This window comes from Giraffa tippelskirchi, chromosome 4 (genome assembly GCF_054371585.1).
Source record: "Giraffa tippelskirchi isolate mGirTip1 chromosome 4, T2T-mGirTip1v1.2.pri, whole genome shotgun sequence".
NCBI classification, from domain to species: domain Eukaryota; kingdom Metazoa; phylum Chordata; class Mammalia; order Artiodactyla; family Giraffidae; genus Giraffa; species Giraffa tippelskirchi.
The window spans coordinates 209,876,212-209,893,570 of record NC_137278.1 but is presented as its reverse complement, the minus strand read 5'-3'; the positions used below and the strand labels follow the sequence as shown (position 1 = coordinate 209,893,570).

The 17,359-nt window shown below is 62.1% G+C and overlaps 1 protein-coding gene across 2 annotated transcripts in view; it reads right to left on the bottom strand.

Annotated features, from left to right (window-relative positions):
- Positions 1 to 3,471: 3,471 nt before the first annotated feature.
- Positions 3,472 to 17,359, bottom strand: part of TBC1D22A (TBC1 domain family member 22A) — a 260,169-nt gene continuing 246,281 nt past the window's right edge. For both annotated transcript variants that reach the window (XM_081595008.1, XM_081595010.1), the window contains one exon: positions 3,472 to 5,353. In XM_081595008.1, the coding sequence (XP_081451134.1) occupies positions 5,225 to 5,353 (129 nt within the window). In that variant the 3' untranslated portion in view covers positions 3,472 to 5,224. The remainder of the gene's footprint in view (positions 5,354 to 17,359) is intronic.

Genomic DNA, 17,359 nt, shown 5'->3' with positions numbered 1-17,359 from the left:
GAGAGGCCGCGTGAACTCTGAGCTGGTGTGGGGACCGGGCTGTTGGAGACAAATGAGCCCCCTGAGAATGGCTAAGGCTGCCCGCACCCAGAGTTGGCAGTGAGGATGTGGAAGAATGAGGACCCTCACAGCCCACCAGTGGAAACTGGAATACTTTTGGCAAACAGTTTGCCATCATCTGCTAAAGTGGAATATACGCACCCCACGTGGCTGTGGAATTCCTCCTCTAGATGGACACTCAGCAGAACCGGGCAGGGGTTCACCCACGGACATGCATGCAGATGTCCAGGGCAGCAGTATTTACAACAGCCCCGAAAGGGAAACAGCCCAAGTGTCCACCCGCAGGGGAACGGGTCCACGGTCACCCTCTCAGTAAGGGAAAAGACAGAGCCAGAGAGGGACGAACCGCAGGGACAGCTCCCAGACGGGGAAGGTGTTTGCAGCAGAGTCTCTCCCCTTGGTCCCTCTGGCAAACAGTTTAGTGGCAAGAAAACCGCACTCTGGGGTCGGAAGTCAGGGTGGCGTCCAGCCTGGGGAGGGGGCATGCGGGAGGCCTGGGGTGCCGGCCACGCGCTGCTTCTTGACGGAGGTGGCGGCTCCTGGCTTCAGCGTTGTGACAACTCACTGTCCCTACATGCGCATCGTGTGGTCTGCTGGTGGGGTGTCAGTATCGTGTCGGTCAAAAATTTCATTGGGGCTTTTCCGTAACATACAGGAAACCCGGACGAACTTTTGGGCCAACCCAGCAGCATACGTCTGTGTATTCCCAGGTGCCCCTAATGGTGAAGAACCCACCTGCCCGTGCAGGAGATGCAAGAGATGCCAGTTCGATCTGTGAGTCGGGAAGATTGCCTGGAGAAGGAAATGGCAACCCACTCCAGCATTCTTGCTAGAGAATCTCCTGGACAGAGGAGCCTGGTGGGCTACAGCCCACGGGGTCGGGAAGAGTTGGACACAACTAAGCACACACACGCACACACGCACACACACACACACACACTAGCATACATCATAGTTTCAAAGTAAAAAGAATAACAATCATTGCCAAGTTTCCAGGAAAACATAGGAAGACTACAGAGTGGATGGTTGGTTTTCTGTTGCCATTAACAACTGACCACACACTTAGCCGGGGTCACTCAGCCAGTGAGACGATTTGTGACTCCGTCTTCACGTCTCTAAACTATGAACGAACGACGTGAGCATCTTGTCGGGCGCTTGTTTCGCTTCCTGTTGTGAACCGCCTACTTTCTGTGCTGTGCCCATTTTTATTTTCAAGAGTTATTATTTCCAGTTATTTCCAAGCACTCGGCGCCCATTATGGAATTCCAGCCCGTCTCACCTGGCTTGCAGGTACGTTTGCTGGGCTTGATGTCATTTCTCTTTGTGTTTCGAGGTTTTTGAGCTTTGCCGCCCTTGCAGCGTGTTTTCGTGCCGCATATACTATATATAGATGTTTATCACCAGTCTTCATTGTTTTGATCACTGGCATCATGCTCAGAGAGCCTTCCACCATTCTGGGTTATAAAAATATCCGTCTGTTGCTATTTTGTGTATTTGGGGGGATTTTTTTTTTAGATTTAGATCTATTCATCTGGAATTTACTTTGGTATACAGGTTTTTTTTTTTACTAAATGAGTAATTAGCCTCAGTTTGTCAATGAAACAGGTTTGGGGGTTAGATGCTTCGAGCACGGCCACGTGGTCACAGAGTGGCTGCGAGCACTCCCTCGGCTGTCTTTGTGGAGATCATCTCCGCGCCAGGGACGGGGCTGGGGCGAGGCAACAGGACGGGTGAGACAAAGCCATCAAGCTGAGGGGCAGACCCCCCGGGTCCAGGAAAGCACTGGGAAGGGGACACAGAGCACAAGAGGGGACAGGAGCGGGGAGAGCCAGCCGGGCTGCCCGGACCCGGAGGCCGCTCAGGGAGGGCCCGGCTGCCCGGACCCGGAGGCGGCTCAGGGAGGGCCCGGCTGCCCGGACCCGGAGGCGGCTCAGGGAGGGCCCGGCTGCCCGGACCCGGAGGCCGCTCAGGGAGGGCCCGGCTGCCCGGACCTGGAGGCGGCTCAGGGAGAGCCAGCCGGGCTGTGCCGGACCCGGAGGCGGCTCAGGGAGGGCCCGGCTGCCTGGCGCTTTGAGCAAGCTGCACCAGACACCAGCCCTGAGAGCTGACGCACTGGGCTGTGGACCGGCAGTCACCTCCAACTCAGGGTGGACGGGCCTGGAGGCCCAGGCGTGGAGCGGCTTAGCCAGGGCCCATCTTCCTGTGGAGACGCCCCTGCGTGGCCAGTGGAAGCAGTTCACGCAAACACAGGGGGATACTATTTCAGATGCACAGCCAACACCAGCCCGGAGCCCTTCCCACCCGCAAGTCCCTTCAAAAGCTCAGATCGCCCCCTCGCCTGGGACCCACCCTCCCAGGCACCTGACCCCACTGGCCCTTCCCTCTCGGCTCGGGGGCCCACAGGCAGGGTGAGGGTGAGATGCAGTGGGTCAGCTGCTGCCCAAGTCAGGGGTCTGTCCCAAACGGCTGGGATTTGAGCCGCCCATGGGGGCTCGGGGACCCCCAAGTGGGCTTGAGGAGCCAACCGCTAGGCCACAAACACCATCAATGACACAAATGACAGTTGTCACCAATGCTGAGCTGGGACCTGAGCCTGACGCCTCCCGCCTCCTGACCGTGGCGAGGGACAGTGGGTCTCCACCCCACAGCCCTGAGCCCGCACCTCAGTCTGCGGGGGTCCGCCTGGCTCGGCCAGGTTCATGCAGGGTGGAGCGATACACAGCAACCCCCGCCAAGGGCCTGCAGCTCACCCCTGGGGATGGACCCTTATCCCGAGGTGATGACGGACAGCAAAGTGCTGCCCTGCAGGGTCCCCGGCGAGGGGGAGAGAAGGCAGACACGGGGTGCCCGGAGGACAGGCCACAAGAGCAGCCCTGAGAAGCCGGGGCTCACGGGGCCTCGTTTCACCGACACAGGAGGACGGGGGGCCGGGACACCCGGGGCAGGGCGGCAGGACGCGGGGGCGTGTCCTGGGTCCCAGGAGTGGGAGGAGTGGGCCCGGGACCCTGGTGTCTGCCCCAAGCAGGCACTGGAAGGACCATGGCCAGATGGGGGGGGGGTCCCTTCTGCCCCGGGACTGACAGCAGCTCAGCCAAGGGTCAGCCGGATCCCGACACCCAAATGGAGCAGCCTGAGCTTGGGGTTCAGCTCGAGTCTGAGTCCCGTCGGTCTGCACCTTCAGGCCCCCACGCGGCCCTGGCGGGCATCAGCAAGAGTGTGAGTGTTGCGCCCAACTCCAGGCCAGGCACACCTCAGCCGGCATGAATGGAAGGCCTGGGACTCCAGGCCCGAACGGGAGGCCCAGCAGCTGCTGCAGGGCTTCCCGCCCGGCCTCAGAGCAGACAGCCGAGGACCCGGCGTCTGGCCGGGACCCCCCGTCCCTTCAGGGGTCGGTGAATCACAGGCCGAGGCTGGGGTTTCATTGCACCTTTATTCCGTGTTTCACGCCTTGTATTCCAGAAAGAACAGTCTTTAATCACTTCAGATCGATTGGCTCAGACTCCAAGGACCCCCACCAACACCCCTCACGTTCAGCTTCGGGTTTACATACATGTGAAAATAAGCACAGGGCCTCACGGAACCTTGTAGATTCTTCCTATTTGAAAAATAAGCTGCCGCCAGGGGCACGCACACCTTTTGTGCGCCCAGCGTTTTGGCCTCAAGGACGACCTGAGCGCAGCGGGCGGGCAGTGCCCGGGGTCTAAACAGGATGGGCTTCCTGTGCCAAGCAGGGGGGCTCTCCCCGGAACTGGGCGCCCGGCAGGAGGGCAGCAGTGGGCCAGGGCTGTGGGAGCTGGGGTAGGGAGAGGGTGGAGCCTCTGATGCCAGGGTGGGTAGGCCAGCTCTGTCTGGGTGGGTAGGCCAGCTCTGTCTCGCCTAAGGCTACCAGGTCTCCCAGCTGACCCAGGGGCTTCTGACAGTCGCACGATATTTTGTGCTGACTTCCACGCACGTTTAATGACCCAGGAACCCTTTTCATAAAATAAGAAAGCTGCACCATCACACACGTGTATCTGTGTGTCCTGATCCTCAGCTGCTGTGCAAAGACGGGGGCGGCGTCCTGGCTGACCCCCCGGCCCCAAGGGCTGGCACGTGATGTGAAAGAGATGCTGCAAGCGGACAAGAGTCGGGGGGCGGAAGTGGCCACTGAGGTCGGGGGCCTGTCCTGGGGGGTCGGAGCTGTAGCTACAGCCCGGGGCCCCACGGGGGTGTCCAGGGCGCCGGCGGCCACGTGCCCTGGCCGGGTCCTCCGCAGCTCAGGCAGAGAAGCTGTGGGGAGCAAGACGGGCGGGCTGGCCGCCCACGAGCAGGGCGCAGCCGCAGTGGAGCAAGTCCACTGGCACCTGGCCACACAGTACGGGGAGGGGCGGCGTCCTTTAGGGCCCTGATCGCGGGGCAGGAGCGGATGTGCCCGCCTGTCCAGGGGCACAGGGGAGCCTGAGCAGCCAGCCGACACCGGCGCCGCCCTGTGGAGGGGCTCCCGCCCGCGTGGGCTCCACAGCAGACCGGCCGGGCCAGTTCCCTCTTTCCAGAGGTCGTGGGTGCAAAGTAAGGCAACTTGGAGTCCTCTCTCTGCTCTGGGCAGCTGGCAGCTGCAGCCAGAGTCACCCCAGGCTCTCCATCGGCCTTCCAGCCAAGGTTATGCCAAGAAAGCAGGAACACAGCTCAGTAAAGTGACCAAGTTATAGGAGCCTGGCTGAGGCCGAGGCCTGGGAGGGCACAGAGGTTTCATGGCTTAGAGCAACGCTTCACTTAACAGCTTTGTCTATACTTTATTCTCGTCACTCAACAGGATAGAATTTAAATTTCCAAGCAGGTAGGAGGTGGCTGCCACCTCCCTCTGCCCCCGGCGCCCGGACAGCAGGCTTCTGAGGGGGGCTGCCTCCCAGGCTGCCCTGGGCAGGGGCGCCACAAGGTGGGCGTTTGGCAAAGGTGCTCCGGGGCCGGGGGCTGGGCGCTAGCCCCTGGGGCCCCGCGGCCAGCCGCTCCCCAGCTCTCTTTGGTATCTCGGGAGACGGAGGCCACAGCCCTCGCCAGGCCTGACCATGGCCGGCGCGTCGTCTCAGGGGGGCCGCTTCTGCGAGGCCTCTCCTCCTCGGCCGGGGCCTGCAGCCGGCGGCGGGGGCGCTGCCCGGAGCGGGAGGCCCTCTGCGGTGGGCCGGCCTCACTTCTTGTAGTGATTGGGGGCGTCCGCGAAGGCGAACTTGAGGCGGTAGGCCTCGGCCAGCAGCAGGCTGACGTCCTCGTCACCCCAGTGGGCGGTGGGCAGGTTCTGAAGGAAGAGCAGCAGCTCCTGGGGGGACAGACAGCAGTGAGAGGCGGCGGGGGGCCCGGAGGGCGACCAGCGGGGTTGGGGAGGGGGTCCCAAGGAGGTGACCAGCAGGGTGGGGGGCGGGGGGCCCGGAGGGTGACCGGCAGGGTGGGGGGCGGGGGGCCCGGAGAGTGACCAGCGGGATTGGGGAGGGAGTCTCAAGGAGGTGACCAGCAGGGTGGGGGGCAGGGGGCCCGGAGGGTGACCGGCAGGCTGGGGGGACGGGGCCCTGCAGGAGGGGCTCAGAGAAAACATTCCAGCCCCCAGTGGGGGAGGGCTGGGGGGATGCCTTGCAGCTGCCCAGCCCCCACAAACCCTGTCCCCCCAAGTCGACCCTGACAGGCCCTCAGCCCTGCAGCCAGGAGGAAACCCCCCAGACCCGCTGGGGTGAGGAGGGGGCGCCGCCCAGCCCCAGGGCCTCACACGCCAGCCACCCCAGCGCTCTGGGGTCCAGGGACTGTCCGGGGGATGCGGACTCCACCCCCTGGGCACTCAGGGCTGGCACCCAGAGGCCAGGCCTGGGCTCAGGTCCTGTGCTGCCCCCCGCTGGTGGGCCGGGCAGGCTGCTGCCCACCTCGGCACCACGGGTTCCCCACCGAGGAGAGGGTCTCAGCTCCGGCCAGGCCGTCAGTGCCAGGCCTGCTGTCCCCGACCCCCCATCACAGGGCCGTCTCCTCCCCCCGAATCGTGAGCCTCGCGCCGGGACGCTCCGCTCATGTGGCTTCCCTGGAGCTGCTCGTTCCCATTTCCTCCCGCATTTTGGACCCTTTCTGGGGGCCTTTAAATTGAATTCACGGAGCAAATTTCACTGGCAGAATGTCCCCGGGGACGCATCAACATCAATCTGCTGTCTTTCACCATTAGATGCAACTTACACGGATGCCAATCCAATTCTGAGCAGGTCGTAAATAAATACCTTTGGTTTTATTTTTAATCCACTTCGCTTCATATTATCATGACCTCGCTACTTGCAAGGTGAGAAGCAATACCCTCCCATTACGGTAACTCAGCGACTCCACTGCACACTCAATTTCAGAATCTAATTTAGTCCCCCAGGTTCACTGGATGGACAGAGAATAGAAATGCCCGGTGTGCCGCAGCCTGTGAAGCTTAAAGAAGGAAAAGTCTATCCGGGTGACCTTTACGGGAGGCAGAGAACACAGCCAAACACCTCCCTAAATACAGATTTCTTTTTTAAAAAGGCCTTATTTACGTGCTGGGCAGCGTTGTCTCTGACCGGGGAGCCCTGGAGCGGCCCAGGGTTAGCCATGTCATCCAGGGAAGGGCCATCGGTCACGACACTGTCGATGGCTCACAACACAGGGCACCCGCTCCCCCCAGGACGAGATGGCGGCAGGGAGGGCCCAGTGCAGCGGACCGCGAGGGCAATTTGTTTTTAATCTTAACTTCTCTGTAAACGGTGACCACATTTACAGGATGAAAACTGGGGGACAGTTTGCTCACAACTGTGAGGTTGGAAGGAATCAAGGTCGGGTCAGGTCCCCATGGTTCTCTACCGACTGTGCCCACGAGATGCCACCACAGCGAGAAAGCCCTGGCTCAGCGCACCCGCCACCCGCCATGTGTCACCGTTCCCCCACGCGGGCATGCACCGTCTGCGGCCGTCGGGAAGGCCAGCGTGATGGTGCTACCCCGCCGCACAGCCCGGAGGCCTCAGCCCTGAGCAAAGTGCCAGTCACCCCAAGGACAGGCCCACAGTGCCTGGCGCCAAGGACGGGGGCCTGAATCTCAGGTCGGCCCAGTTCTCGGGGTGACGAGTGGTTTGACTGTCCTCTGGACACTCTAGATGTCACCTCACGAGCATGTGGACCGTGGCTGGCTGCCTCTGCCATCAGGGGGTCCCCTCTGGAAGCCCCGCCAGGGCCACCCTGGCCGTGGGAGCCCTGTGGGCATTGCCATGCGGGCATCGCCATGCAGGTGCAGGCAGCAGGGCGTGAGGGAGGCAGGCTGCAGGTCAGGCCCCGAGCTGGGCTGTCGCCGGATGCCTCTTCCAGGCGATCCTTTCTGCCTTTGCCTCTGGGTGGGATCCAAGAAGTGAGCCTTCCAATGTTAAAGAGTAAATAATGTTTACGGCTTTGGGGACTTCTTGCCAAAACAGTTTCATTTGTCCAGAGAGAGGCATTACGTTACCATCTACAAAGTATGATTATCTCTACGTGCGCACCCTCCCAGGAAGGACAAAACGGTACACCTTGGCGTCGCAAGGGTGGGCAGGGGTCCCCTCTCAGGCCGCAGGTTCTGTGTGGCCGCCTGCAGAGGCTCCCACGTGCCCAGGCAGCAAGGTCGCAGTCAGACTCGGAGGTGGTCCAAGCCTGCCCCGCGGCCACCGCGACCCCTTGGAACTCTGGAGACACAAACCCGGTGTCCTCACCCACGTCACCGGGTGATCTGTCTCCCCCGGGACACCAGCAGGCCCAGGTGACCCCGTGTCCACCCCATGAGGCACAAGGCAAGCGGCACTGACCTGTGGGCAATCGCTCGCGCACACACTCCTGTAAAGGACGCTGACCTTCCGGCCGGCCACGTCGGATCACTCCGAGGGGACAGCAAGGAGCCAGGGACCCCAACCAGGGAGCTGTGACCTGGCCACGTCGGATCATTCCGAGGGGATACCAAGGAGCCAAGGAGGACAGGGCCTTTGAATGTGCCAGGACTGGACTGTCAAATTCTCACGTCTGATACAAACAGCATTGTGTGTGATGAAGACGGTACAAACAGGCAATGAAGGAAGTGCAGCTCTGTTCCCAGAGCAGAAAGGACCCTCACTCTGCTGGCCACGTGCCAGGACCATCGGGAGGGGCCCAGTCTACTTCCCTGCCTGTTAACCTTTCGAGCACACCCGGTGACCTTCAGCCAACAGATCAAAGGAAAGAGTTCACCCTGACGCGTGCAGACGGGAAGGCGCACCTGAGAAGGCAGTCTGCCGGCCCAGGGCTCCTCCCGGGCGGACGCTCGCTCGGGGGGGCCCCACCGGCCATGTCCCATCCCGCGTCCCCGCTGGACTCCGACCTCAGTGTCCAGGACGACAGACACAGGGCTGTCTCAAGGGCGACACCCTGCCGGCGGGGGGAGGGGGCGCAGGCACTCACGCCCGCCCAGAGGGCTGATTCCCAGGCGGCGCCGGGCCCCCTGGCTGCGGCTCCTCCTTCCCGCCCCTTCCCTCCCAGACGGTCCTGTGACAGCTGATTTCTTTGACAATCCAGTTATTAGTTTGAAAAATCTTGTCAAGTTGCAGGACCAAACCAGGGCTAAAAATAGAAGGGCGCTGACAGCCGGCTGGGCTGGATGGCCAGCTGCCAGGCCGGCCGGCTCTCTGCTGACAGCCCCCGGAAGGTGGGAATGGAAGGTGACACCGCGGGAGAACGCTCTTCTGCGGGGCCTCCGACGGCTCCAGGAGGCGCGCTGTCCTTGCAATTAACTTCGCGGTTCTTTGCCAAAAGAAGGATGTCTAAAGAGAAAACCCCTTCGGGTACTGAAAACACAAGCTTGACACGAGCGCCCCGGCCGAGCTGCTCTGCATCTCGCGTGTCTGCACGCGGCCGGAGACGTCTGATCAGCACACGGCAAATACCTAAGATCCTGGCACAGTGATCAGAGCCGCTCCATCCTGCAGAGGCCCCTCGGCTCTGCGGGCTGCGGGCTGGTCGCAGACGGCGCGCCGGGGAGGGGCCGTCTTCACTCAGGGACACCCGCCCGGGAAGCGCACCCACTCACAGGAGGAGGCCCCAGGCCCACATTTGTCTGCAAAGCAGCAGAGACGCCCCTTCAAATGGGCAGAGGCAAGGTGGCCTCGGACAAGCCTCAGGGCCTGGAGGCGGCGCCAGCTGCTTACTCTGAGAAATCAAGGGAGGGGGTCACAGAGGGGAGCGGGGCTGTGGTCCTGGCAGCCAGGGCCCCGGGAGCTCGGGGGCGCTGTCTGCACAGGGACTGGCAGTCCCCACATTCCCAGGGCTACCCTGCTGGGCTCCGGGGCAGGGACGCTGTCAGCCACGTGGCTCCCCACGTGTGGTCCGCTCCCCAGCGTGGGTCCTCCCTACCGAACCCTCTTTCCTGAGACACCCCTCGCCCCCACCCCGCCTACAGCTCACCTCTGGCCTCTCTGCCAAGCTCCTCGGCGAACCCTCCCTCTGCCCGGCCACTCAGGCTGCGTGCCTGGGCCCTCTTCACCCCTACGGACCCTCTGGGGCAAGGATCACCATCACCGGGGTCTCCACGCCCCCCCGCCCCCGCCTCTCCCTGAAGACCGCCCCTGAGTGTCCCGTGGCCGCCTGCACCCCTCCACCCCAGTGTGTTCCCCTGCAGCCATAACAAAGTGTAAAGGCCAGCAAACTACACCTGTCCCCCACCCTTCTCGGCTCTGGGAACGCAGACCACGCACTGCACTCCCGTGACAGCAGTAAGACCCCCGCCCCCAGGACCCGCCTTCCCTCCCACGTCCAGCCCAGCCCCGCCCCCTCAGCCCTCCCACCCCGGCCCAGCCCTTCGCCACCTTTTGGTGGATGATCATTTGGCCCCCGCTTTCCCACCCTGCCCCCTAACCCGCAGGGCAGCATCATCAGCATCGTCTGGAAAAGAAAACCATCCCCCAACTGCTCTGCTCTTCACAAGCCAGCAGCTCCGCCCTCGCTCCGGGGTGGGCCTGGGGCCCCAGGGCCCCTGCTGGAAGCGGGACCCCAGTGCCGGCCACGCGGTGCTGCTGGGAGGACACGGGCGGGCGCCTCCGACGTCTGCGGCCACCCCTCCTGCTACGATCTCCGCCCACACAGCGGGGGCTCACCGCAAACCCTCCGCCCCCTGACCCCAAGACCCCGGGTCTCAGCCACTGAAGCCGGGCGTGCGCAGGGACCCTCACACCTGCACGCGTCCCCCTGCAGTGACGTTGAGCATCCGAAGGTGACAAGCCCAGCATCCCCGAGAGCGGAGTGTGGGGGGAGCGGGCTTGACAAGCGGAGGCCCCGAGGAGGAGCGCCTGCTGGCAGGCCGACACACCCTCACCCTGCAGCCCGCCTCCCGGGGGTCTCCCCGACCCCACCCCGGAGCCCCTCAGCAGCGCCCAGAAGGGCGGGCTCTGGCCACCTTGCCCCTCCCTCACCCCGTTTTTATGCTGCAGACAAGGACGGTTTCACCACGGAAGGGGGTCCCCTGCCCCCCAGACACAAAGAACCTTCTAGGGTGAACGGAGGCTCTGAAGAGGAACTCCGGGGTCACCACGTCCCCTCACGGCTCAGGTAAGAAGTGCGGCCCCACCGAGGGCCCTGGCGGCCCACGAGCAGGACTCTGACCCAGGAAAGGAGACGGGGGCCTGGGCTCAGGAAGGTCGGGGTGGGGGGAAGGGAGGGAGGTTCAGGCTCTTTTTCTACAGAAGAAGCCAAAGGCAGTGAGGTTCTGGAGTATCCTTACCCTGGGCACTTGGAAGGCTGGGGGCCTCCCGTCTCTTCAAGTTACACAATGTCCCGAGACCCTCCGTCCACGGGCACCCGGCCTCACCAGGAGCGGTAGGGCCATGGGCAGGGGCCTCGGAAACCTCCGACTGAGGACTGACCCTGGCAGGAGGCTGGGAGAGACCATGGGGCGGAGCCCGTGGGAAAGGAGGCGGACGTGTGTGGGGCAGCGAGCCGCGAGACCCTCCCGTCTCCTGGGAGCTGAGGCACCCGCCCTTTGCTCTGTGCCAGGCCTGGGACCGACTCCGGGCAGGGTCCCCCAGGGCAGGGCCCTTCACGTATGTGCAGAGTGCCCGTCGGAGGGAACCCTGCGGGCAGGGGAGGCCAGGAAGGAACCCCGCACTCCAGGCCCTGATTCTAGCCCCTGCTTCTCACGGGGGCGCTGCAGAAACACCCTTCCCAGGGGGGCACCATCCGCTCAGTTGTAGAACCAGGGCCCCGATCCAGAGATTTAACTCAAGCTTATTCCTGGAAACCGTTCAAAACTAATGAAGCACTTTGCAGGCTGGCTTTACCTCCAGATTACAGTAACACCCAGGCTGTAAATCGCGGGCCGTTAGGACGCATCCCTTTTGTTTTCAGGAATGTTAAAGGGTCACTGGTCCAAACACTCTGGACCCGAGATTTATGGGCTTTTAGGGGCAAAAGTTTCCTTTTTGTCTTCATCAATTCAGAGAGGTGTTTAAAGAGGAGATTCTCCCCTACCCCCATCCCCATCTGCTCCGCCAAGGGCCTCGGTGACAGAGGGGACCCTGCTGGGCTCAAGCTGGGATGGGACGGGGCTGGGGTGGGGCAGAGGTGGCTCCCAGGTCCTGACCCACCGGCACGGTGCCCTCCTGGGAGACAGAGGCTCAGTTTCCAAGAGAAGAGCACCCCTCGCCCCCGCCCCAGCCCAGAGGCCAGGGCTTTGGCCTGATGTTCTCCTCCCAGAGTCGCCTTCTGGGGAGGCATGTGGTTCTTTATGTCTCCACAGCGCTGGCAGCCTCGGGGCCTGTACCTGGTTTTACCATGTGAGTCGATTCCTTGAGGGTAAAGGCTCAGATGGACTACGCCCCTCAGGAACCTGCAACTTCACGGTGCTCTACTGAGAGCAGGGCATGTGTCCAAGTAAATGCTGAGCTGAGGGCAGGTGGGTGGATGGATAGGTGGATAGTGGATGGATGGGTGCATGGATAGATGGATGGGTGGATGGATGGATGGATGGATGGGTGGATGGATGGATGCATGGATGCATGGATAGATGGATGGGTGCTAGGTGGATAGTGGATGAATGGATGGGTGGATGGATGGGTGGGTGGATAGTGGATGGATGGGTGGGTGGATGGATAGGTGGATAGTGGATGGATGGATGCATGCATAGATGGATGGATAGATGGATGGATGGATGCATGGATAGATGGATGGATGGTAGGTGGATAGTAGATGAATGGATGGGTGGATGGATGGTTGGGTGGATGGATGGATGGGTGGGTGGATAGTGGATGGATGGACACATGGATAGATGGATGGGTGGATGGATGGATGGATGGATGGGTGGATGGATGGATGCATGGATGCATGGATAGATGGATGGGTGCTAGGTGGATAGTGGATGAATGGATGGGTGGATGGATGGGTGGGTGGATAGTGGATGGATGGGTGGGTGGATGGATAGGTGGATAGTGGATGGATGGGTGCATGGATAGATGGATGGGTGGATGGATGGATGGATGCATGGATAGATGGATGGGTGCTAGGTGGATAGTGGATGAATGGATGGGTGGATAGATGGGTGGGTGGATAGTGGATGGATGGGTGGGTGGATGGATAGGTGGATAGTGGATGGATGGATGCATGGATAGATGGATGGATAGATGGATGGATGGATGCATGGATAGATGGATGGATGGTAGGTGGATAGTAGATGAATGGATGGGTGGATGGATGGTTGGGTGGATGGATGGATGGGTGGGTGGATGGGTGGATGGATGGATGGGTGGATAGTGGATGGATGGATGGGTGGATAGTGGATGGATGGACGCATGGATAGATGGATTGGTGGATGGATGGATGGATGCATGCATGGATAGATGGATGGGTGCTAGGTGGATAGTGGATGAATGGATGGGTGGATGGATGGGTGGGTGGATAGTGGATGGATGGGTGGGTGGATGGATAGGTGGATAGTGGATGGATGGATGGGTGGATGGATGGGTGAGTGGGTGGGTGGATACATAGATGGGTGGCAGGTGGAGAGATGGATGGTGGATGGACACATGAGCAGGTAGGAGGACGGACAGATTAAAAACATAAACAAAACACCTGGGATGGCCCTCAGAGTAGGCCACGGCCCTGCCCTTCCCACTGGAACCGCGAGCCCCGGGAGCAGCCAACCTCAGCCTGCATCTGTGGGGCCACACGTGAGCCAGACTCGGGCCTGTGCCCCCAGCGCCTGGCAGAGGGCCCACAGCACGAGGAGGCTCATGTTCAGTCAGCACCGCTGTGGATCAAACCGATGCGGACAACCGCGAACACATCCCGCGGCAGGTGACCGTTTCAGAGAGAGGAATTCCCCTCAGTCACGTTTCACTCAGCTGAGGGCTACTTGGAAACTAGGGGAATCAGATCATAAACTCCAGTCTTTAAACTAAGATGTCAGCCAAGTGGGTCCTTCCCTTTCCCGCCTCATTCCCTCCATTCCCAGGAAGACACGACACCGCCCCCAAAACTCAGCCTCTCAAGAAAAACCCAATAGTAATGTGACCGACAAAAGGAAAACCTGTATCTTATAAGAGGTGTTTGGTGAAAACCTCTCGCAGCCCCATTTCTTCCTGCAGAATCCTGGTGCCACCTCTGATGGGGTGGCTGCGAGGAAGGGGCGTCTGTCTGGGGCAGGCAGGCGGGGGTGTGGCCGGGAGCCTGGGAAATGGAGTTGGACTGTCCCACGGTCCATTCAGCTGTGTGACCCGGGGAGGGCCACCTCTGAACCCCGGATGTGGGGACAACCCCACCCTCTGCAAGAGGCACGTTAAAGACTAAAAATGGATATAGTGAGCTCCACAGGAGACACACAGAATCCAGGGCAGCTCTTTGGATGACCGGGGTCTGGACCTCTCACTTTGGAGGTTGAGGCGGTGAGGACAGGTGATGTGATGAAGGCCCTACGCCCGGGGGCGGGAATCTGAATCCCAGGCCCTCCAGCTCAGCACCTGCTCAGGGTTGCCACTTGGGCGCTAATCAGAGAGGTATTTTTCAGGTGGGGTGTGTGTTGCGTCTTCCCAGGACCAACGCACCACCATGTGGCAAGTGGCCCGGCACCAGCCCAGGCCCGGAGCAGCCACACTGCCGTGTCCAGGACTCCCCGGGACCCCCACGTCCAGTGGCCGGACTGCAGGGGAGGGCAGGTCAGGCAGGGGCCGCTCCCCAGGGCCTGGCTGGCTCCCACACCAGGGTCGCTTCCAGGTGAATAGCCTGAAACCCCATCCCCACCTCTGAGCCCCCCGGCCCCAAGCCCACAACCGGGGAGACCCAGCTTAGAACAGGCGGAGCCAACCAGCCACCAGGGAAGAAGCAACAATCCCACACACTCAGCATCTGAATGAGCTGTTCATTTCCACTGATTCCTAAATACACGCGCTCAACTTCTGCTCAAGTTACATCCACGCTCCCAAGGAGGAGAAACCGCGTCGAGCCGCTGGGCTTGGCTGGGGGCATCGCTGCCCCCTGCACCCCGTCTCCAACGTGACCGAGCTGTCACCTGAGGGTGACCGTAATGCAGATGGAGTCGCACACGGGTATTTAGGAGTGAGAATCTAATCAACAGGCATCGGGTCCCGGGAGGTGACGCACCGTCTGCCTCTGACGGGCTCCCAGGCTGGCGTGCCTGCCCCGGCAGGAAGGAGGGTTACGACAACGCGCCTGTCTGGAGACATAAAGCCCAGAGCCTCCCCCGACGCCCGAGCAGCAGGGCACGTGTCGGCTAAGCAGCGCGGTGAGAGCCCACGCCAGCATGACCCCCGCTGGGAGGGCCCTCCTCCGAGGGGGCTGAGGGCAGCGGAGGGGGTCTGCGACGGGGGCTGCCCGTTGCCCTGAGACCCTAGGGCAGGTGGCTTCACACCTGACACCGTGGGTCACTGGGACCCCACCTTGTGTACAAGACGGACGGGGACCCTGCTACGGCAGGGATGTAGGTGCCCGGGGCCTCAATGCCTGAGCTACGGAGGTCCCAGGTGTGTAACCCGGAAATGGTGTGCGGGAGCTGTGGTCTCACACGGTACCCACGCCAGCGCCAACCCTGTCCTCCGAGATGCTCCACTCGGCAACCCCCGCCCCAGACACTGGCCCGGCAGTTATGCAGGGGAGCGGCCTTTGGAGGCCTCAGCCCAGGGGTGACCCAGCGTGGACACAGCAGTAACACACACGAGGTCAACTTCTGGCAGAGACTCGGTGTGGCACTCACGAGGGCCCTTCCAGGCTTAGGGGCCCAGCTCCAGGCTGGCCCACCAGGTGAGCCGGCCACAGACTCCAGAGCCGGCCGCTGTGTGTTCTGGGCTCCCGCCAAACAGGCAGCTGGAAAGCACCCAGCTGTCCACTAACACGGAGGGCGCTCCCCGAGGAGGTGGACGAGAAGAGGCAGCAGCTGGAGCCCCCACCCCTCAGGCCCAAGGGAACGGCGTGCCCGGGGGAGGGGCTGCAAACACCGCTGTCCTGGCCTGACCCCCTCCCCTGCAAGGCGAGTGCCCCGGGCAGGGGCTGTGTGTCTTCAGTCAGAACCTGCAGGGCATACGGCCAGCATCGGGCAGGGGCAGCGCCATCCTCTGTCGCTTTCACAGGCTGCAACCCTGGGCAGCTCTGCCTTGCTAAGGGCAGGGGCCGGGGGTAACCCTGCTTCCCAGCTCCTCGACTAGGATGAGGTTCACACACAGTGTCTCGGGGCTCCTAGGAGACGAGGACGCCCTAAGGTGACACAGACACTGGTGAGGACTCCCCATCCCTCAGACCAAGACGCTGAGGCCCAGACAAGGGCCGGGATCTGCTCCTGGTTGTGAGGGTCGCTGGCGACTGGAGGCGCTCAGCGGGGAGGGGTCCCTGCTTCGGGCGCAGAGCGTGAGGCTGGGGGCATCCCAGCTCCTGCAGACAGAGCCCCAGGAAAGCCTGTCCAAGCGGAGAAGGAAAGACAGGGTCGTGGTAGGGCCCGCGGCTCCCTGGTGAGGGGCAGCAGGGGTCCCGTCTGTCTGCTGCGGGGGTCGGGTGCCCGCCAAGTCCCCGTGTCACGTCCGCTGGCCCCTCGGCCCACTGGAGGATGGGACGCACTCAACGAGAGGAGAGCAAATATTTTCTCTTTGCACGAGGAATTAAAAAGATCAATGCAACTTCTTCTGTGAGCTCTGTCTCAAAAAACAAACACCCCAAAATTGAATTGAGAAATCCTATCGTGTTTGCCCTGAAAATCCTCAAACTAATTAGGGTAACAAAATGAAAGTTCCATACAGATCAAGGGCTTTTAGGAATCAAAGTGGATGGCAAGGCAGATTTCTTCACGTGCTTCCACCTTGTTTCATCTTACCTCTATTATTTATGAGGCTCAAGGGGGGAGGCCTTGGCGAGCCCAGGACCCCATGGCCAAGCTTGTTACCTTCGTGCTGAACCCCCCACCTGGGGCCGGGATGGGTGAGCCAGGCCTGCAGGGCTCGGGGGACAGAGGGGTGTGGTGGGAGTGTGCCCTGTGCCATCACCTCGCCTGAACCCTGGCGGCCCCCAGTCCAGGGTCCCAGGGGTGCTGGACGGTGCCCACGCCCTGCCCATCTCTGAGCTCCTCTTGGGTCCTGGTCCCGAGGTGGGTGGGGGCAAGCGGCCTCTCAGGGTGACACAGGGTCGCAGCCAAGGGTCGAGCCCAGGACTCCCGAGTCCCAGGCTCTCTGTGCCCAAACCTCTGGGTGCCAGGCCCAGGGCTCCTGAGTTGCAGGCTCTCTGTGCCCAAGCCTCTGGGTGACAGCAGGCGCGTGCACAGCCTCACCCCCAGAGGTCTCCTGCCACTGACCAGAGCTTCCTAGGAAGGGCCTGGGGCGGGGCCTGGGCCACAGCAGGCCCAGACGGGGTGGTTGCAGCCAGGAGCCCCAGGAAGCTGGCATCCGAGTCCTGAGGTCCCTTCGCTTCTCTGAGCCTCGTTTTCCAGCCTGGAAGGGGGACCAGAGGCCCCCCCAGGCCACTTGCTCCCCCTCCCCTGCCCGGGTCCCGTTGTGCCCACTCCGCCAGTGACCCGGGCAGCCCAAACCCAGCCCCCACCCACCTCTCCCGACGGAGCGGCCCATCAGCACGGTGCTGGCCCAGGGCCCGCTCTGCGGCCTGGGAGGCAGGCTGGCCAGAGCCTGCTCCCCGCCAGGCAGCACCCCCTGCCCAGCACAGAGCCCGGGGGGCTGGAGTGCACCACGGTTACGTGGGAACCAGCATGGGGTTAAATAAGCAGAGAGGACCCAGAGCCGCCGCAAGGCATAGGGGCTCCTTCCACAAAGGCGGCGGAGCTGGGGACCATTAACCCCGGGTCGGC